The following is a 23,065-nucleotide window of genomic DNA, read 5'->3' as shown; positions in this document are numbered from 1 at the left end:
AGTTCTAAGGGGGCAATTTTTAATCAAACTTTGTGATAGTCATTGTCTGAAGAGCGCCCTTGCAAAAAACTTAGAAAGGGCCTCATTGGTTGCACGTAACTGAAGTTCATTTAATAGATGTAAAAGTGAACAAGCATTGAATGCACTTCGGTTGTATTCAACCATTTGGGGCGCACTTTCACCAAATTTTTGTAAGGTCGATCTTCAGTCTAGCATTCCTCAAAAAAGATGTCAAACATGTGCGTACACCTCACCCTCCGTACTCTACCACCTGTCCTTGATTTAAATCCTGTCCAAAAAAGATATTTTATGCGCATCCCGCCCATATGCGCATTCTAGCATCAACCACCCTGACCAGTGACCACCGACACGGTTCAGACAAAAAAAATGAAGAGGAATGATATATGCAAGGGCCTTCGTTATGCAAGGATTGGAGAAGGGCTCTTGAATAGATCCACGTCATCAAGTGTAACCCAATTCAAATTTCTCAACGGACTTTAAAAATGATGTGATCTATTTGAGGGCCCTTGTGAGGCCTTTCATAAAGAGGGTCCTTGCATCTATCATTCCTCAAAAAATTAGAAAAGAAAAAGGTAAGAAAGAAAAGAAAAACACCTCAACTCTTAATTAAAATTCCCGTGTTTCTAGATTCACTTTCTTTCAATTCCCACACGCAATTGAATTGAATCAGTCCCTAATTTTCCTCCTCCTTTACCCCCTCATGACAGAATCCAAATCCCCATCAAACTCTACAAACAATACCCTAATAAAAAACCCCTAATTTCAAAGAAGAACAAAACCCTAACCCTAAGAAGAAGAAGAAGAAGAAGAAGAAGAAGAGAGGGAGAAAGAGAGAGAAATGCCTTCAGTTGCTGTAAAATTGTACAGCGTATTCTTCAAATTACTTCTAAAACATCGTCTGCAAAACAGAATTCAAACCCAATTCGAAGAGAAAAACCCTTTTGGTGTTACATCTCGCCCTGAAGAATCCGTGGCCGCCGCCAATCCTTCGTTCTCAGATGGAGTTGCAACGAAAGACATTCACATCGATCCCTTCACCTCTCTCTCCGTCCGAATTTTCCTCCCTGAATCTTGTCTCTCCTCTGATCCCCATCAAGACCCTAGAATTCGACCTAGGGTTTCATCTCATTCCCCAGATCTCAATCCCAGATCTTCCAATTCCCCCAATGTCTCTCGCCGTAACAGTCTCGGTACCTCCACGACGAATCCCGCAAAAACCCTAGACCTAGCTAGCACGAATGGGGCGAAAACCGTAGATTTAGCTGGGAGGAATTATCGCCGGAGTAGCTATGGGAGAGAGGTAGAAAATGGGAATTTGAAGCAGGAACAGGGGAATTATCGTGGGTATTCGCCGGATCTTGAGAATCACCACCAGACTTGCCGGAAATTGCCGGTGCTTTTGCAGTTTCATGGTGGTGGGTTTGTGGCAGGGAGTAATGATTCGATGGCGAATGATTTCTTCTGTAGACGGATTGCGAAATTGTGTGATGTGATTGTTATTGCGGTCGGGTATAGGCTCGCGCCGGAGAATAGGTATCCGGCGGCGTTTGAGGATGGTTTGAAGGTTTTGAATTGGTTGGGGAAACAGGCGAATTTGGCGGAGTGTAGTAAATCGCTTGGGAATGCGCGTGGGGGAGGAACGGATGTGAGGAGATCGGATGTGCATCGGCATATTGTTGATACGTTTGGGGCTTCGATGGTTGAGCCTTGGTTGGCTGCTCATGGAGATCCTTCAAGGTTTGCATTTTTTTTTTTGATATAAACACTATTTTTTAGTCTTTAATTTCATGGCCTGGTTTGTTCTTATGTCTTTATGTTATGTTATTATATGTTTTGGATTGTTGGTTAAATTACTTTTAGGTTAGATTTATGGATGATAATGTAGAATAGAAGTGATTTCAACGTTGAAAGCTCTGCTCTGTGGAACATAGTTTCAAAACTCCCCCGCGTCATCATTGACTCCCCCGAGTCTGATTACCTTTTGCCTTGGCCTCATTTTGTTCTACTAAGTCAATCAAAACTCCTTTGACTCTCCCATTTTATGACCGCGCTAATCCACTGCTCAGCCACGTCAGCCGAGTACTCGACCGTGTCGTGCCGAGTAGACTAGTGTAGATAACTAGTTATTCATAAATTTGCTTTCGCCGCGTTTTGAAACACTGGTGTGGAATTCTACATTTAGTTGGTGAAAAATCGTAGTTTTGTTAGAACATTGCTTAACAAGATGAAAATATTTCAATGGGGAACTATAAATTAGTAAACATGGCAAGAGATTGTAGATAACTAGTTATTCCTGAATTGGTAATCCTCGTGTTAGAATTCACAACAATATGGACATTCGTAAGTTTCATAATACAAGAACTATAATGCAGATAAATGGAACACAATAAAGGAAAGTTAAATTTTATGCCTGTTCTGCTTCACTGTCTTTGATTTAATGGTTCTACTTCTTCCTCACTGTCTTGGACTCTTATTATCAATTTCAACTTTGCTGTCTTCAATTGGGCCAGTCTATATCTTATTTTTATCCCTGAATCTTGTTAAACATGTGGAATGACACACTTTTACCAACTCGAAAGTAGAATACAGCTATGCAATTGTTTTAAGTTTCTTCATCATTTGATTTTTGCACTTTTAATCTTTATTTACTTCAATAGAATGTTGATAGTAGAAATTCTGGTCTCTAGTGATGCATGTCCAAAACTACCTTTGCTATGGTGGGGACATCATTGCAGGAAGAATATATGTAACCTCAAAAGTGTTGTTCATCTTTTATTTGGTTGACGAGAATGTAGCAGTAGAAGATCCATGTATGGTTCTCTTGTTTAAAGCCATCTTGCTTAATCTTCCTATTTGCTTATGCTTATCTTGAAGAGTATGTCATTGTGGAGCTGGAGAAGCTCAAAGGGTCTTCTATTGGAGGGTTATAGGTATAGGAGGCCATCATTTAGGGTATGTTTGGATGTGCGGCATAGACTCGGAGAGTAGTGGAATAAGAAGTCAAGAGGCAGGAGATAAGAATTGGATTTGCCCGGAATTACCTCGAGAATAGCGGTAAGTAGTGTTTGGTTGCTCAGCTTTGACTCGGAGAAAAGAGGAATAAGTAGGGGGTGGGTGTCATTACTAATATATATATATATATATATATATATATATATATATATATATATATATATATATATATAGAGAGAGAGAGAGAGAGAGAGAGAGAGAGAGAGAGAGAGAGAGAGAGAGAGAGAGAGGAATAAGATTGTGCGCTCGACCGCACCAAGCTTAGGTGCGGTCGAGGGCCCAAAACTCATGTGGGGCCACATGGTTAGGATGATCCAAAGCATTTATTTGCAAGGCCCTTACATAGATAGGGTGTGTACAAAAAATCAGCTCCATAGGATCATCCTAACCCATCCAAAAGTGGAGGGCAAAATGGACAGACATCGTTTGCCACAAATCTGCCCATTTTTGCCCTCCACTTTTGGAGGGGTTAGGATGATCCAATGGAGCTGATTTTTTGTACACACCCTATCTATGATGGGGCCTTGCAAATGAATGGTTTTGATCACCACAAAAATGTGGGACCCATGTGTTTGGGCCCTCGACCGCATATAACCTTATATGCGGTCGACCGCACACTCCTTTTCCTCATATATATATATATATATATATATATATATATATATATATATATATATATATATATCTGTGTGTGTACAAGGTTCTGAAAATCGGAATTGAATCTTAAATCGTAATACGTTTCGAATCGTAAATCATAAGATTTTTTCATATTTATATATAAAAATGAGAAAAAATATTAAAAAGGTAAAAAATAAGAATAAAATGAATAATTATCAATTTTCCATTTGAAACTATTTAATTAAATTTAAAATTCCATGGTTAGTAATTCGAATCACAAACCATATTCATCGCACAATAAATTACTAAACAAAGCACACACTATATTCATCATATAATTTATCACAACAATAAATAAAGCACATACTCAAATCTATAATAATCATCATACAAAGAAATGTCAGCAATAAACAAAGTATTTTCAAATGATTTTCATTTTGAAATCACAATCAGTTCTCAAAATCCAAAACACGACAGAATCGTAAAAAGAATCGTAAAGATCGCACGATTCAAAGTCGAATCGTACTTGAATCGTAAGATTTTTACGAAAAAGGATTCTTCGTGTGATTTGAATCGTTCAAACCACGAATCCAAATCGTAAATCGTAAGATTTTAAATATATATATATATATATATATATATATATATATGAGGAAAGTGTTGGTGAGCTTAAGCTCACCAAACTTATGGTGAGCTTAAGCTCACCAAACTTATGGTGAGCTTAAGCGCCCAATCACATTGGGGCCTACTTTGTTAGGATGATCCAAAGCATTCATTTGAAAGGCCCTTACATAGATGGAGTGTGTACAAAAAATCAGCTCCATAGGATCATCCTAACCCATCCATTTGTGGAGGTCAAAATGGACAGACATTATTTGTCCACAAATCTGCCCATTTTTGTCCTCCACAAATGGAGGGGTTAGGATGATCCTATGGAGCTGATTTTTGGTACACACCCTATCTATGATAGGGCCTTGCAAATGAATGGTTTGGATCACCATAGAAAATGTGGGACCCATGTGATTGGGGCGCTTAAGCTCACCAACACTTTCCTCTCTCTCTCTCTCTCTCTCTCTCTCTCTATATATATATATATATATATATATATATATATATAGAAAGAGAGAGAGAGAGAGAGGAGTTGCTGCGCTCGAGCGCAGCTAAGCTTTGCTGCACTCCAGTACAAAAAAAGGGGGTGGGGACATTGCGGGGGTGATCCTAACCATTCATTTGGAAGCCCCCATCATGGATGGGGGGCCTACCAAAAATTAGCTCCATTGGATCACCAATGGGTGTCCATTTGTGGGGCCAAAAATGGACAGATACTGTTTGTCCACAAATCTATCCAATTTTGGCCCCACAAATGGACACCCTAATGTGATCCAATAGAGCTGATTTTTGGTGGACACCCTACTCATGAAAGGGCCCATCAAATGAATGCTTTGGATCCCACCCAAAATGTGGCCCCACCCTGTTTCTGTGCTCGAACGCAGCAACTCTATCCCCATATATATATATATATATATATATATATATATATATATATATATATATAGAGAGAGAGAGAGAGAGAGAGAGAGAGAGAGAGAGAGAGATCAACATTGCCAAGGTTTTTCAACCAAAATTCCACTTTTTTGGGGGAATTTGGTTTGAAAGCTATAAGGAGGGGATAAGAAGTCCACCTCAACAGATATGCAATAATTACTTAGGAGACTTGCCAAGGAGTCCCCTGGGATTTTAATGCAATATAGGCAACCAAACAGGAAATGGCATATGAAATTCCTTCAAAATCCCAACGACTACCGGGATTTTTTGCAACGAAACACTACCTTAGTTATATGAAAAGAGTCGTTTGTGCAAGGGGGGTTAATTTGTTTGTCAAAGGCTTAGATGGATCAATTGGTTGCTATTAGAAGTGTGCTTCCCAAAAAAAAAAAAATTGGTTGCTATTAGGTGAATGGTGGTGGATCTCTGCAGCAAAATCTTGAGTGTTGGGTGTGATAGTGTGTGAATATATGGCGAAGTTATGTTTCTTTTTTATAAGCCCGTCCGAAGAGTTTTACGTTCTTGTTTTCAATGAAGTCAATATGTGGTTGTTCGCAATGTTAGATCCGTCAATTGGCTTGGGTAAATGGTAGTTGATCTTTTCAGCAAAAGCTTTATCGTTAGGTTTGATATTTTGGAGTGCAAATTGGTTTATTAAAGACGGTTTAGGGCTTTGGCATAGATGTTAGAGTGTGAATTTAAGATGATAAATATTATTCTGATGTTTTTTGAGTTTGCACCTTATCATGCTATATTTAGGGCTTTGGCATAGATGTTAGAGTCTTGTTCAATGGAAGTGTTTTTTTATAAGTCCACTTTATTAGCTCCTCATTTGTGTTATGTCGATGATAGAATCTTATTCACTTAGGTCTATGCATGAAGTCAGGTTCTTAGGTTCTCATCTCATCTTTATTGTGGTTTTCCATTTTGTTAGAAATGGAGATAAAGTTAGGAGGAAGAAGAAGAGGGATGGAGAGTCTCCACTAGGGAGCTCCCATGTAATATGATGCATATATAGGAGCCCAAATAGGGTTACATGGTACAAAGACTATAATACCCTCAACAATATATAATGACCAAAATACTCTTCAACACTCCCCTCTAGCTGGAGTGTATATACTATAGAACTCCAGCTTGCTACAAAGAAAACTACAACAATTAAAACATACCCATACAAAAAAAGGTAATCCCATACACATAGCCAGCTTGGTACAAGAATCCCCCTCAAGCTGTGGTGAATACACAATGAAAATATAACAAAGGATAGCAACGACCACAGTGGGTACAACAGCGAGATCAACGGCCATAAAAAAGAACAGCTCCCCCTGAAGCAGCACTACGGCGAGAGCAATCACAACAGGGACTCCCCCTAAATGAGAGCACGACGAACAAATCCGCATACCAACGAGCAGTGTAGGCGCCTCGGTAGGGAACCAACAACGATCCAACCGGCAAATAAGAGCACCAAATGCGCGCACGGTGAACAACGACAAAGTACCACGAGCAGACATCAGCTGTGCAACACATCACCAAGAGACGAAGAAGTCCAATCACTAGAAAGGTGAGAAGAACCAACCAACTAACAACGACTGAAAGCGCGTTGTCTGGAGAGAGACAACCAACCAACGACGATGGACATCACGTTGACTAGGAAGATAACTAACCAACCATGGGGGACATCACGTCGCCTGGAGAGACAACCAACCAACGACGCCAGATAGCATGTCTCATGGGAAAATAACCAACTAACGATGGGGGACACCATGTCGCCTGGAGAGACAACCAACCAACGACGGGGGACAGCACGTCGCCTAGAGAGAACACCAACCATCGACGACAAACATCACGTCTCCTGGGAAGATAACCAACCAATGACGGAGGGCACCACATGGCTTGGAGAGACAACAACCAACGATGGGGACACCACATCGCTTGGAGAGAAGGCTGAAAGCAACGCTAATGACTGGGCTTATAGTTGGACAATGAGAAGTGGATTGCAATGCAAACCACGATGAATGCATAGAATTACGTACACATGCGTGTAGAGGCACCAACCAAGAACACGAAGAAGTGACTAACCATAGAATGAACGAAACGAATAACGCTAAGAAGCCACCAACAAGGAGGACTAAACTACATCATGGGGAAGAAACAACTAACAACACGAAGAATGGCGAAATAACATCAACTAGAGAAGACAACAAGACAGACAAGTAAGAACAACCACCAACCAACCAACAACAAGAAGGATGAAACTGCATCATGCGGAAGGAAACAACGAATAACACAAAGTACATAAAGGGAACCGCCAATAAAACTCCCCCTCAGGCGAGACTACATTAGCCTGGAGACGACAAAAAGACAACAACAGGAGAACATGACAACACTCCATCCTTGGAAATGCACGAGGTCTTCAACACTCTCCCTCAAGTTGAGGCCGAAGGCCTTCAACTTGCAACGAAAAGAATGCAAATAAGAACTTGAAGGCACAGCATCCCTCTTAGACATTTGACCAAACACTTGGGATGCACCTTTGAAATCAGGGCAAACACCATAAAATACAAGGAATATATATAGAGAGAAACAAAGCTTAGGATGGAGTGGATGGGGGTGGGACTCAATAAGAAAGAAAGAAAGGATTGAAACCATAAAGAAAGGGATTAAAGAACAAGAAAGAACCCAATAATAGACTAAGATTGAGAAAGAGAGAGATTTACGGATGTAGAACAAGAAGGGAACAAGAAAAAGAAGGTAGGGATGGAGAAAATAAGGAAAAGAATGGATCTTTTTGTGTGTGTGCGTTTTTTTTTTTTTTTTGAGAAGTGAATTTATGGATTTAGAACAAAAAGAACAAGGAAGGGAGCTATCGAATGAGAAAAGAAAGAAAAGAAGATACGGAGGGGATCTTTTTCTTTGTTTTTTTTTGTTTTGGAAAAATGGATGGATTTACAAATGGTATTTACAAGAAAGTGGTTTGGGTTTAGGTACTCACAAAAAGGGTTTAGGGTTTAGGGATTTAGGGTTTGGGATGAAGAATTTGGTGATTGGGATGGAGATTTAGGGTTTAGGGATGCCAAAAAGCGATTTGGGAAGAAGGTTTTTTCCTCAAATGGGATGGTAGTGGGAAAGTATGGGAATATTAGGACTTGGGTTTGAGATATGGGGTTTTGGGTGGAGATTAGGGGTAATTTGGAGGAATAGGTGGTGGAGGAGAACCCAAAAATGGGTTTACAACAAAGTGGGAAGAGGGTATTGTTCACGTAATGGGTTTATGGCAAAGAGAATGAGGGGTATGGGATGCTGAAAAGGGAGAGAGAGCGAGAAAGGAATGAGGGGAGGGGTTTACGGAAATGAGAGAGAGAAATCGGGGTTTGACAAATCCGCAATGCCCAAATCAGAGAGAAAAATAGGGGGTTTTGCGCTAAAACAAGAGGGGATATGAGAGAGAGAGAGAGAGAGAGAGAGAGAGAGAGAGAGAGAGAGAGAGAGAGAGAGAGTTTCGTCAGAGATTTAGAGAGATGGCGTGGAGATGGACCCTTCTTATTTTCATCCTTCCTCTTTTTGTGTGTTTTTTTATCAATGGATCAGATCCATTGGCTCTGATATCTTGTTAGAAATCGAGATAAGTTTAGGATGAAGAAGAAGAGGGATGAAGAGGATGGAGAGTCTCCACTAGGGAGTTCTCATGTAATATGATGTATATATAGGAGCCCAATTAGCGTTACATGGTACAAAGACTATAATACTCCTCAACAATACATAATGACCTATATACTCTTCAACACATTTCAAAATAGCCTTTGTAAAATTTCTCCTTGTTATGTTTATCCGTTGCAGCCACAACTATGTTTTTTTATTTTTTCCTTGCTATGTACTTCTCGCTGTCAGTGACTCTAATTTGGCACACATCTACAAGGTCTTGACTATTCATGGACCCAATCATGGATGAGTGCTTATCTGTCTCCTAATTGTTTGATCCTGTGGATATGAGTGTCTATATCTGACAGGTTTTGAAGGTCTACTTTAGCAAACCTCCAAAAAAAAAAACCCTCATGGGTTTGGGGATATATTTTAATCAATTTGAAAATTTTAGTATATTTACATGATATTACGATTATGACTGGTTATGTAATAAGAATTCTTAAATGTTATGTTGACGTAGTTTTATTTTCATATAAAAAGATTAATATTAGGGCGTATGTGTCTCAAAACCTATGGCAAATGTAAATTTATGCTAGTAGAGTGCATACCATTTGGTTTTTTGCTTGTTCAGAAAACTGACATAGGTTCGACCATAGGAATTTTCCCATAGAATGTGGATAACTATTCATTTTACTTTTACTTTTCTATGAGTTCTGTGATGTGGCCCATCAATGAATGGGACCGTTCAGCTGAATGGTCCAGATTGTATAACACGAGAGAAAAGAATAAAATGTTCCTCAGTTTAGCTCATCTTGGCTATAAGTTCAAAGAAAACAAGGAACTAGGAAATAAAGAGACTCGTCACTTTATAATTGAAGGGCATAGCAGAATTTTGAATTTGAAAATGTCCCCATTATCACTGACTAGATTTTTATTGGGTGATGATAAATTCGCACCCCCTGTGGGATAATTTGCACCCCTTTAGAGGAGGATATGTGGCAGACTTTAACACTTTTTGACGGTAAAGGGCTGCGATTTATTTGACAGGCGGTGCGAATTTATCATCACCCCCTTTTTTCTTTTGCTTGTTTTGTTTGTCATCAAACCCGAACCAAACAAACCATGGTGGGTATGTCTATATTATAAGCTACCTGATTCAATTTGAAACAACCGCTCCATTGTTTTTCATATTGTTAAAGGCTTCAATAATTTCCTTGTATACAATCTCCAAATTCGAAAATATTTCTATCATCACACATAAACTCAATGGCCCTATTGGATTGATGTTGTAACAGGTGTGTTCTCCTTGGCGTGAGCTGTGGTGCCAATATCACAGACTTTGTGGCTCGAAAGGCAGTCGAGGCCGGAAATCTTCTAGATCCAGTTAAGGTTGTTGCTCAAGTCCTCATGTATCCCTTCTTCATTGGAAGCATCCCCACACATTCAGAAATAAAGCTCGCAAACTCATACTTCTATGACAAGGCCATGTGCTTACTCTCATGGAAGCTCTTCTTGCCCGAGGACGAGTTCAGTCTAGATCATCCAGCTGCCAACCCCCTCATCCCTGGAAGGGAACCTCCATTAAAATGCATGCCTCCAACTCTAACAGTTGTTGCAGAGCACGATTGGATGAGGGACCGTGCCATAGCCTATTCCGAGGAGCTCCGTAAGGTGAACATTGATGCCCCGGTCCTTGAATATAAGGATGCTGTCCACGAATTTGCCACACTCGACATTCTACTGAAATCCCCACAGGCTCAGGCCTGTGCCGAGGACATAGCAATCTGGGTTAAGAAGTATATATCGCTCCGAGGCCATGAGTTTTCTTACTAGGTGGAATCAAAGCCAAAGCAGCGTTTTTTGTATAAATGTGTTTTAAAGTTGAGGGTCCGTTAGTCGGCTATCTTGTAAGGTTTATGTTTTTTTTTCTTTGCGAATCGTTTTTTTCATAGATTTCAGGGTGTTCTTCATCTTTTTATTTTATACTTTCTTTATGAGGATTTACAAAGAGTAGGACTCAGTTGAGGCAGATGCATTTTCCCTTTCTTTGAGGCAGTTGTGTCGTCTCATTTCTCATGTTCTTTTTGTACATAAAGGAATGAGAAATTTCATTGAATCAAATCAGTTGCAGTGGATCAAGCATCCTTGAATTTTTAAATATGTATTCTGAGACCCCTTTGTTACAGGAGAAGCATTAGGATGTTGATCTTTATACCAAAAACCCCAGATGCTCTAGTCATTATCAACCCGAAAAGAATACTTAGGCCCTGTTTGGATTGCAAGAAAAACTTTCTCAGGGGAATTTTTTCCTTCGTCAATTTAGAGGGAAATTATTTTATTATGATTAATTTAGGAGGAATGATAGATGCAAGGGCCGGAGAAGGGCACTTTGAATAGATCCACGTCATTTTAAAAGTCGGTTGAGAAACTGAATTCAGTTGCACGTAATGACAAGGATCTATTCAAGGGCCTTTCTTTAGCCCTTGCGTGAAGAGGGCCCTTGCATCTATCATTCCTCTTAATTTAGAGGGATATCATCATAATTTGAAGGTCTGTCTAAATAAAAATTGAATAGGGTTTGTTCAAGTTATGTTTATTCGTGTAAAAAAAAACGTAGGAAATTTTAGGAATATTTTTTCTTTCAAAATTTTTCAAAAAATTTCCTGCAATCCAAACAGGGCCTTAAGAATTTGTGGTATCCATGGTTAGTTTCGAACGCTAGATGCAGTACTATTCAATATTCCATGGACAAAAAAGTTCAATACGAGTTGGACAAAAAGGGGAGGGCCCTTAGTCTAGACTGCATCTCGGGGGTCCCCTTCCCCCTTCGGAAAACACCATCCAAAATGAAGGTTGCTTAGTGTAAGGAGTAGTGCCTTGATAGTGAGAGTCCCTCAGGGCGCTTTAATAGGAAACCCGACAGGAACGGCCCTAGTTTCAGTTGATTTCCCCTATGCTCAGGTCTCCTAACCTGAGCGTCGGAACGTTAAGCCGACAAGGATGAAACGCACAAGCCGGTCCTCAAAATGCCTTCTGCAATGGTCCCTAGCAAATCCCTTATCAATTTACATGGCTTGGATAATGTATTAGAAATTATCAGATGTGAATCTCATTGCACTCACAATTGTTCTCATATGTGCAATTCTCAAAGTAGATATAAATTAATCACACAAATGATATGATATGATTCACATTTGCAATTAACATGCATTAACATAATCAAAGGCCCATTCCTATGCAGTCATTTTCTACAACCTAGCACACGATCCACATAGATATATAATAACTAGGTTAATATTTTCAAAGCTCTCCCCACAGGAGAATTCGAATACAGTTTTAGAAAGCATATTGGGGCCCATCTTTGTCTACAAGCTGAAAAGAACCCTAATATTGATAATGTAAGTTATGAGCACTAATTAGTCACCAGTTCTATGTTAGAAAGGTTGAAAAAACCTCGAGCAAAATCGCTACATGTAGCAGAAGAGTAAACCGTGTAGAACAAATTTTTTGCTCTAACCCAGGATTCCTAGGGGACTAATTGAATTTATGGTGATTTAATAAATACAAATATAAATCAAATACCTTTAGCTGTTGTAGAGAAGAACACATCCGCTTGATCTAATCCTCGAAAATCAGCCGGCGATCTAATCGACGCGAAACCGCAAGTTGAATCAATGGATTCCTTTAGTTGCACAAAGGAACTTGCGTAGAAATCTCTGTTCACTTGATAATCTGATCTAAATCAGATTATAATATGAGAATAATTGTTTAGAATAATGGATCTTAGTTGGATGATTGTCTTTGACCTTGAAAAGACAAAACTAGTTGATGGAATTGAGAGAGAAGAACAAGATAATGAATTTGGGGTGTCTACCAATTTCCAGCACATGGAATTATGGGAGGGCTCTAAAAAACTCCATCACTTTGTCTTGTATTTATAAAGTTTTGAATTGCCTTTGATACAATCCAAAGTTTTTAGAGAAGGAAACTAGTCAAAATTGGAAGCTCCAATTGGGAAACAAGACACACCCAATTGGAAAACCCACATGGGGCATCCAAGGTGAGCATGCCTTGCGGCCCAAACAACCTTGAGTTGCCTCATGTGGTTCTCTTGTTTCCAATTTTATTTTGTACATTATTTCCTTCTTTCTCTCATTACATTTTCATCACATGTGTTGCTTTAATTTGTTAAAACAAATCAAGCAATAATATTTCAAATATTATTTAAATTTCAAATTGATAATGGCACACTACATGGGGCGTGTGGATATGGGTCCCACCCAAATTCGTCCCATGTGGGTTCCACTTATCTAATTTAAATCCTCTTGCATTTTTATTTAATTCCTAATTAAATTAATGCAATCCAATTCCTATCAAATAGGATTAAAGCTCAAATATAATTTATGTTATTCCCAAAATACCCTTATGGTTAATACTTAATCATTTTGGTATTCCCAATGTATCCCATAGTGCATATACACTATATACATTGTGTATATCCTTTCAATGCATCCAATGCCACGAAACTAGTTCGTGTGAGCAACTGAATAAAATGGGATCTCTATCCAATAGATTATAATAGGTCAATCGAATAGTGAGTGTGATCGTAGAAGGGATTTAATGGTAAATCCTGCAAAACTCACAAGTGGGCCCCACTGCGATTATTGCTCCGTAGCTAATGATACAATCGCATTGAGTTAGTGGCCTCCATCGAGACGTAACCCTGAAGATAACCGTCAAATCATTATACCCCTAATCACATCAAATGTGCAAGTCCTTTCTCTAAGTCCACATCTACCAAGTTGAGTCCTACGAGGAGTGGACATTAACTATCCCTTGGGCTCACTCATGGTATACCTATCAGTCAAGTAGTTTCGGCTTGCAAATGTATTTGCTAAAACCATTTCAAAAAAAAACTTATTTTGTGAAAATCTTTTTCATAAACATTTTATCAAATCTACTTGGCCAGGTATTTTTCTAGGCCTACTGCTCTGACCAAAACCGTAGATGCTATCCTATTAAATAGTCGGAAAATTTCATGTCAGGTATCACTATTGACCTCGAAGGTTTGTCCAATACTCTAGTACTATCCTCTGGCGACTCCAATAAGAACCATAGTTAGATAGACAGAAAATGAGAGACTCGCCAACATACCAATATGGCCCATCAAGTCAAATGACATGTAAAGGGTCCTCTCTGGTAGAATAGCTCAATTGTCTCCTGTCCACTACCTAAGTGATTGAGATAAGTTACTCCACATCTTGTGCATGTAGGCAAGATAAATGCTAGTTGTGTACAGGAGGAGGTATCCAACCTCAACCCCAACTAAGGACTACTAAGGTCTGTAAAGAACTGAAATCACATATCTCCTTGCTCCATTGGATCTGTTAATCCATGAGCATGGGTTTCCTAATTTGCTACCTAATGACAAATACGTGCCAATAACAAGTAACATATCACACGTATGTAACTTTTATTACCCATAAATGTCATGAAAAAGAAACTTTTATAGATTAACATGCGAAATATACTAGGTTTTAGGGCATCTACTCTAACATTCTAAACATTGGAAACTCCTACTATACTAAGTGTATAAATTAAATGGGTATTTCCAACATTTTTATAATTGGACGGGCCCACTACCAGTTATAATACTTAGTGGTCCACACTCCAACAGACCCACATAGTCCACTCAACTAGCAATATTTATTATGCCCTTAGCTTATGGGTTCATTTAATATTCTAATAGGTCATTAACACTTAATACATTCATATGCGGATAGGGTACAACAAAAAGTAAAAAACATAACAATAGATTGCAATATAGTCAAAATAGAGGTAGGCATACATGGATCATAAAGTCCGATGATAATTAATTTTAATCCAATTAGAAGAAATTACATTAGATTGACTAAGAATTAATAGATATCACCATTTCAAAAAAGAAAGAAAGAATTAATAGCTATCGAACACATTTTTTCTAGTAGAAAAATCACATTAAAGAATGCCTTTTGTATGACGGGGCCCATCATTAAATACACCGGCCTAATTTTTTTCTAATGGTTTGTCCAACCATTTTTCTCATATCCATAATTCACCATTGGACTTCCAAAACACACGAGGGGGCCATCTTTAAAATTCCGTAAAGATCGAATTTCAAAATGTCCCTAAAATCCATAAGCAATTAACTAATTTTAAAAGGACTAATTTATTATTAAAATAATAAACAATAGGTCTAAGTACTAATTTCGAGTACTAAATTTCTGCAGAAATCACATTTAGTCTCTCCAAAAATTTTCACAAAAAATTGGATCACTAAAAGACCCTTGATTTTCGATTACAGGTTGGATATCTAACTGTCCAGACAGACGGTAATGATAGTATCTCGTACTTGAGCTGGTGACTTACTTTTTCTACGAGTGTTCTTATTTTCGAAATGTCTCAAGGGACCCACCCACAGCATATCTTGGAGCCAATTCCCAATTTTAAAGAGCATGGGTGGAAAAAAACACATTTAATTAATCACACCCCGAACTTATTTTTCACCTCATGCAGACAGCATGAGTGGGGTGTAATATTTTAATAGAGAGGACAACCATCTTTGAGGGCCCACCATTTGTATGGAGTGGGGTCCACCATTTTACTCTCGTGCATGGAACGTACTGCTATTCTCAATGTTTACCTTATCAGTTTAGGCATATAAGAAAAAAAAATAATTTCTACTTAGATAGGCTATCATGCATCAACAACAATATCCCCAAGGACCTTGAGCACCATACTTCAGCCGTGAGGACCATACTCCAACTGTCCGCAAACCTAGGAATTTAACTTCACACGACAGCATGGCTTTATAAAAAGGGACGGGACAAAGTGCCCTTGCCCCCTTCAAAGGCATAAATTAAAAAAAAAAGGTTTTGCTAACGAGGGCACTCGTTAAGGTGGGAAAGAATGCAGCCATTTTAAATATAGTTTGAAAAACTTTACACGTGTCGATAGCAAAACCCAATAAAAGCCCGAATTGGATTGACGTATGCATTAGAGAGACAGTGGAAGACTCGTGGTACAAATAGACTTTAAATTTAGGGAAATGATATTCCCCCTCTGATGGATAAACCCTCAGCCCCATCGCTATTCGTTAAGTTTTAAAGGCAAAGAAAAATGTTAAAGGGGTGAATTTATTCTCAAGAACCATTCTCATGGAAACTATTAGGTTGTGGGTGTTGGGTATATAGTATAACCCATATATGTTCTAATATAAGCCCAATAAGATAATGGACTGGTGTAGTGGGCCTACATGGGCCAGAGTCCATTAACCAGTCAATAACCCTAGTGTATCTCTATATATAGGGGCTGGAGGCAACAAACTTGGTATTCCAAACTAGATATGAAATCCCAATAGTTAACCCAAGAGAGGGGTGAATTGGCTGTCTTATTAAGATTTTACCTTTTAAAAACTTTTGCTAATTAGATTTCAAGTGTTGCTTTTAATAACTAAAACAATAGTAGATTGATTAGCAACACTTACCATTCAAGACTAGTTAGTCCCTTGTTAATCTCTAGTTACTATTTGTATACTTAATCAAGACAAATTGATTAACTTTAAGATAATAACAATGATAATTAATAAATCCCCAGTTAATGCTTGATTAAGAAATTATTTCTCTAACTTTCAAAGTGTATATGCCCAAATCAAAGTTATACAAGTGAACCACGGAAGAACAAGATAATCTCAATCACAAAGAAAGCACAAGTAAAAGAGAGAAGGGATAGAGAGAGTGCACCAAGAAGCAGAAGATGATTGCACACAAGATTTAAAGTGGTTCGACCTTCAAACCCAAGGCCTAATCCACTCTTCTCAAGTTTGGCTCAGGAGAAAGAAATCTCGTTTCAAAATTCGGCGGGATGAGAGACTTTTGGTCCATTTTATATAGAGAGTGAGAAACGTCACCCAAAATTAAAACCTCCATAACTCTCTCATTTTAAGTCCAAAAGTGGTGAAATTTCTACCAATTGGAGGTCTTCAAATTCTCTCTCAAGAGAAAGCAATCTTGTTTCCTCCTTTCTTACTGGGCCGGGTCAATAAACACTCTTATAATGCGATTTACCTCTCTTAGCGGGCATAATCAGAGACCCTCTATACAACACTTGATTCTCCTTTCTTATTGGGCTGAATCGAAGGCCCTCTCTCTGCAAGCTTGACTCTCCTTTCTTGTTGGGTCGAATCGTAGACCCGCTTCTTACAATGGTTGAATGAAGGGAGATTGAGCACACTTCTTTAGCCTCTTTGTAGGCTTGATTTACACAAATAAAGCTCACTACAAGACTCTCAAAGAAAATTACAAGTAAATCTTAATCCACTCTCAAAAGGGTTTAATCAAGATCAGGGCACAAATAAGGTAGAGAGAGTAACTAGGGATCTTTAATGATGCTAAGGTGTGTCTTACGATCCATGAAGGTTAGGCAATGTGTTTGAGAGCTTAAATGAGCTCTAGACCTTCATTTATATAGAAGAGACTAAAATATGACCGTTTGGGAGTATCTAACGGCTAGTACAGAGGATCCCACGTAGCTCCGTAGTGACTGTTGGGCCTATTTTTATTTTCCAACAGGTTGCTCCACGGAGCTCCATGGAAACCTACGGAGTTCCGTACCTAGATTCCATATTTTAGTACCAATCTTGTAAAATTCATATCTCATTCGTTTCTCGTCGGATTTTAACGTTCCTATACTTGATTTGAATGGAAATGATGAGATCTTTCTGTTAAAAATATTTGTAAAAATATTTGAAAATATTTTGGACCAGTTATGATAGTTTTTAAGTGCTGATCTCAGTTTGGCTTTCAGAACTCATTTTTATACCATGTAATGGAATGCCATATGGGTCTCAACATGTTGGTACACCACCATGGTCATTCACTTATCCATTTAAGTCATTTTTAAGAATGTGAGTCTCTTTGAAAAATATTTTTGGGGGGTTTTAAGATGTGCCTTGATCAAGAGAAAGCCCAAGAGAGAGAGAGAGAGGAATACATTCTACCATTTTGAATACTCTCTTGAATAAACTCTTGAGCCAATCTTCATTTGATCTTCAATGTGGTTCTCGGCTTTCTTGGGATCTTCACTTGACCTCCTTCCTTTGACATCTTCCAAGGATGATGCCACCAATGTGTTCAAGCTCCTTTGCATATTGATCCTTAAGCTTTGACCTTCAATGATCTTCCTTTGCTTGTTCAATGCTTGAGATGCTTGAGATAGAGCTTCTCCTTGGATGTACCTCCAAGACATGATGGTTCTAGTTTGTTGTAGCTCCTTTAACTTGTGTTTGATTCATCTTCAAGCATAGGCAATGTATGGTGTGTGCTAGCATGGACTGACCTTTGAATTACCTATCTATAGCACAACACTGAAGGCAACTCATTAGTCCATAAATGACTAATCAATTTAGGTTTGTTGATCATCAAAACAAGGTGATTAGTTGAACCTGTGGGAACCCTTGGGCTTACAAGATACCTTGGGTGTAATGCTTTAAGCATCCTGCTTAAACCCTTATGTCTTGTAACAATCTTAAAGCATTACAATTAAAAAACCCTAGCCGTCTCTCTCATTTTTTTTTTCTTGGATCATTTTGGCGTGAGTTTCTTGGAGCGATTTTCCTCTTGAATCGAAAACCCTTGTTGAAGCAGTAGCACGTTTTTGGGTTTTTCTTGGTTGGTGCGATTTTCTTCCCTCTTGTTTTGTTGGTAACGAATTTGATTCACGTCTAAGAGTGGAGGAAAACTCTTGACTTTTGGGTCTCTCTATCGGTTCTTATTCGGTTGGAGGGATCGCCGCCAAAACCAGCCATTGTCCTAAAAAATCGCAGACCAAGGCTCAAATCGCCGGCAGAAAATCTCACGGTTTTGGGTAAACCTAACGGCAGAAGCTGATCTTTGCAACTACTATTTCTCCACCTAATCCAGAATCGTGTGATTTAGGGTCAACCGACTAAAACATCCACCATCTTTCTCGGCCTGCAATTTCCGGCCACCGGATCTCGCCAGACTCTATTCATAGCCGTCAACCTTCGCTGGAAGACGATCAGATTTCACACGATTTTCGTGATTCCAAAACTAATCCCTCACTGGTTGCCATGGAATAGATTGAAATGGAGAAACTCAAGTTATTGGGGTCGATTCTCTCTGCAAAACCAGCGGGAATTCTCATTTTGGAGGGAGAAGACCTTACGTTTTTGGGGTTTCATCTCTTTCGATTGTTTTTTTAGGTTTTGCCGAATCTTGGATTCTGAAAGTTGGGTTTCTCACAATTTGGGGGTTTCTACCGGTAGTAGACTTCTTGATTTTGGGAAAAGTATTGCCGAAATCCTCTTGGATCTAGATTGTTTTCAAAATTGCTTGGATTTGGTTCAGAGCTTGTTGGATCAAAGTTACGGTTTATTCAGTCCTTTGGTAGGGATCCTTGCTAAAGAAATTGTGGCAATATTCTTGCGGTGCAAAATTTAAAGGACAAATTCTTACTGATCAAATTCTCTCCAATCAGGTGCACTCTTTCCAAATTTTTTTATTTCATCTAAATATACAATGGAAAAGAATGGTATGCCTTTTGAGATGGTCAAACTTCAGTCCTTTGGTGGGTCTGAGTTTAATTTATGGAAGCGAAAGACTAAATTCGGTCTAAAATATATGAATTATTTTTACACCGTTTTGAATACCTTTGCTGAAACGACTGAAGAAGTTGATGAATCTCAATGGCTTAAAGATGAGGATTTCTGCAAAGACTACTTGTTGAATTGTCTTTCAAACCATCTTTTAGAAACCTATAGCAAATATAATATTGCTAAGGAAATCTAGGATAACTTAGATGCTCAATTCAAGAAGGAGGAGAAATTGTCCAAGACCCATCTGGTGGACAAATTCATGGATTTCAAGTTTCAAGACGACAAGGAAATCACTCCTCAAGTGACTGATCTTGAGAATTTAAGATCTAAGTTGAACAATGAGAAAATTGTTGTCTGTGATTCGTTTCTTGTGGGTGCAATCATATATAAGTTACCATCTGCATGTCAATCCTTTAAAACTGAAATGTATAGGAAAAAATGTGCAAGTGGGACTAGATGATCCCAAACGATTCATTCGAATTGAAGATGAGAATCGCGCCAGGAATAACTTGGAGATGGTTAGACAACAACAGTATACTACTAACGCGGTAGCAAATCCCAAGAAATTTCCTCAGAAATCTAAGTCACCCAAGAGTGAACCCAAGTTAGAGGCAAAAAAGACTATTTCTCAGAAAAAAAGAGCAAGTGCTACAACTGTGGAAAATGGGGTCACTTTACAGCAGATTGTAGGCAACCTAAGAAGGTTAAATATGATACACCACAAAAGGAAGCTCATATGATGGTGGGCAGTGCTGAGCCTAAAGGTTTTGTTACTATGTTGGGCAACGGTAAGGCCAGTACCTCTTCAGATTGATGGTTAGATTCAGGAGCCACCTGCCATGTTTGCAACTCTAAGAAACTACTTACAGATGTTGTTGAAGCAAAATAGACTGTTACAGTAGCTAGTGGAGCAGAGGCGGAGGTGACTCACAGTGGAACTGCGACTTGAAAATCCAATGGACCATCTTTTATCAATCTTGTAATCCTATCTAGGTTAATATGGCCTAATCGAAGATGCCATATATGCTTGGGATTGGCAGTATTCCTTGCCTTTTGAGGTTTGGAATATTCTGAATAGGAATATCCTCAAAGTTACTTGCATTTTCTAAAGCATTTACTATAGATAATTTGTCAACTAATGTACCTTCTGTAATTAAGGAATTTCCATGTTCGATAAAAAAACACTACTTTTATCAAAAGTTGTTAAATAACCATCAATCAAAAGTTTAGAAAATTGAAATCAAATTCCTTCTAATGGAAGGTACATAAACACAATTATTTAAACGTAAATATCATTCTGAAAATGCTAGTAGTGATCACCCATAACTTGGACTGCAACCGTTGCATCCGTTCCAACCCTTAAGTAGAGTTCGCCCTCAATCAACCTTTCTACAATGAAAGCAAGTATCATTGGTGTTGGTTGACTTCTTCTTGAAAGTTTTCGTGTTCTTGACTTTGGAAATGTTTTTCTTAGAACCCTGGCCTTTACCCTTTCTTTTTCCCTTACCTTTCGGTTTGGGAGTTGAAACTACATTAGCTTCAACTAAGAAAGAGAATTTCTTATTCTTTTTCTGAAGATCCTCAGCAGATTGAAGATGATTCAACAATTTTGTCAACGTCATTGACAGTTTGTTCATATGGTAATTCATGACAAACTCATTAAATGATGGTGGTAGGGATGCTAACACCATGTTGACTCACCATCTAACTTGTCCCCTAAAAGTTCGAGCTCATTTAGATAGTCCATCATCTTCCACGTGTGATCTCTAACTGAGGTTCCTTTCACCATTTTCATGGAAACCAGGCCCTTAATTGCTATTTGTCTGGCACTGCGATTTTGTTGTCCAAACATCTCCCTAAGATTGTGCATAATACCCATGGATAAAGCCATTCCGACATGTTGTTGCAACACGTTCGACATCGATCCAAGGATATAACAGTTAGCCATTTGGTCATCTTCATGCCATTTTGTGGCTCTGTCCCTGACATCCTGAGGAGCATCGGGACTAGGCAACTAATATGCCTCACTAGTCAAGACCCAATGAACTTTCATTGATGTGAGCACTAGAGTTAAGTTCCTCTTCCAGTCCAAGTAATTTGCACCAGTAAGTTTGTTGTCCTCAAGAATCATAGCTAATGGATTGAAGGATGCCAAATCTATTGCAAAGGAAAGAGGCATGAAATTAGCATGACTAACCATTTTAGATTTATCATGACATGTAACCATTAGATCTGGATTTTTAATCTGTAATGGTACTGCCCATTGTTTGTCACATTTATGTGCCCCTCAAACACATAAATCAAGAGAAATAACATGATTTATCCAATGGGCATCAGATGCTCATTAACAACTTTGTTAAGTACGAGTGGATTCATTTAATCTATCATGATATCCAATTTGATTTTGGCCTCAAAGCATCGCAGTGTATCTATCCTTTGGGCATCAACACTCTTTGCTTGGTTAAGTTAACATCCATTGCCTCGGAACCATTTTACAAAACATACTAGCTTTTGCTTTGGCATATGACTAATGTATTTTGCAAATATCACTTATCCTTATAGGAATCTATTAGTTACTCTAGATAGAAAATCAAGATCGGCTTCTGCTTTGGCATATGATCGTCTTGTTCTCTAAACTAGCCAACCAATAGATGGCTATGGAAGGCCATGGAGATTAATCCTTTCGATTTAAATTCCCATTTACAACTTAATATTTTATAAAGAGGGTTTCTTTTAAGTGGGAAATACTTATTCCTATGCATGCATCTAAAACAAACCATCCAATGGAAATACATACATAAGGAAAGGAAAATGCAATCATCCATCACATCCAAACCACAGAAAAGTAAACCAACCACATCCATAAGCTTAATTTTGGTATCTTAGATTTAGAGGGATTCTCCCACTTACCTTTTTATAATTATCTAACCATTTTAGAGTTAGTTAATCCCCATAATTCTATATTACCAAAATTAAGGGTGAAATTTGGGCAACTATTAGCTATTCGCAATAAGAAAAATCTGCCGACCTCAAGGTAATTTTTCAAAGGTATTAGTATTGATATACTTCATCATATGAAGTATTTTGGATCAGTAAAAATCATGTAGAATGCGTCCGCCCTCTATTGAATAGACAGAATTGAGGTTCGCCATCATCTATAGCCTTCTTGAAGCATCACCATGTTCAAGTGCTTTTTTTATTCTTCGATTGACCACCTCATGAGCGATTTTCTTTCTTCGTTACTTCTGATGTAATATGAAAATAAACTACCCTAGTATCCTACACTAGCCCATATAAAATGTACATAAAAAAAAATTCTCGATGGAAAACCAGTGGTCCGCACAACTGCCCAGAGAGATTACATAAACTAATAAAATAAATAATTATTACGTTGCGGACTTTTAATTACTACATTCCAGCAATATCAAACCATAAAAATAAATAATAAACATCCACAAATATTACCCATATGCATCTCATGCATGGATAGAGGTCGAGTAATCATTTTTGCCCAATTTTCACCAATAGAGATTAACTCATGCTGAAATTAAATCAAATAATTTTTAATTCATC

General features: G+C 38.4%; 1 protein-coding gene across 1 annotated transcript; it reads left to right on the top strand.

The window, feature by feature from the left end:
- Positions 1 to 627: 627 nt before the first annotated feature.
- Positions 628 to 10,980, top strand: LOC143890909 (putative carboxylesterase 11). The gene is made up of 2 exons (XM_077395590.1): positions 628 to 1,758; positions 10,134 to 10,980. Exons 1-2 carry the CDS (start codon positions 860 to 862, stop codon positions 10,669 to 10,671), a joined length of 1,437 nt encoding a protein of 478 aa, XP_077251705.1. The 5' UTR covers positions 628 to 859; the 3' UTR covers positions 10,672 to 10,980.
- The last annotated feature ends 12,085 nt before the right edge of the window (positions 10,981 to 23,065 follow it).

This window comes from Tasmannia lanceolata, unplaced genomic scaffold, assembly GCF_043159265.1.
Source record: "Tasmannia lanceolata isolate RefF3 unplaced genomic scaffold, GAP_Taslan_0.1 ptg000013l, whole genome shotgun sequence".
NCBI classification, from domain to species: Eukaryota; Viridiplantae; Streptophyta; class Magnoliopsida; order Canellales; family Winteraceae; genus Tasmannia; species Tasmannia lanceolata.
This window is presented reverse-complemented; position numbering and strand designations above follow the sequence as displayed.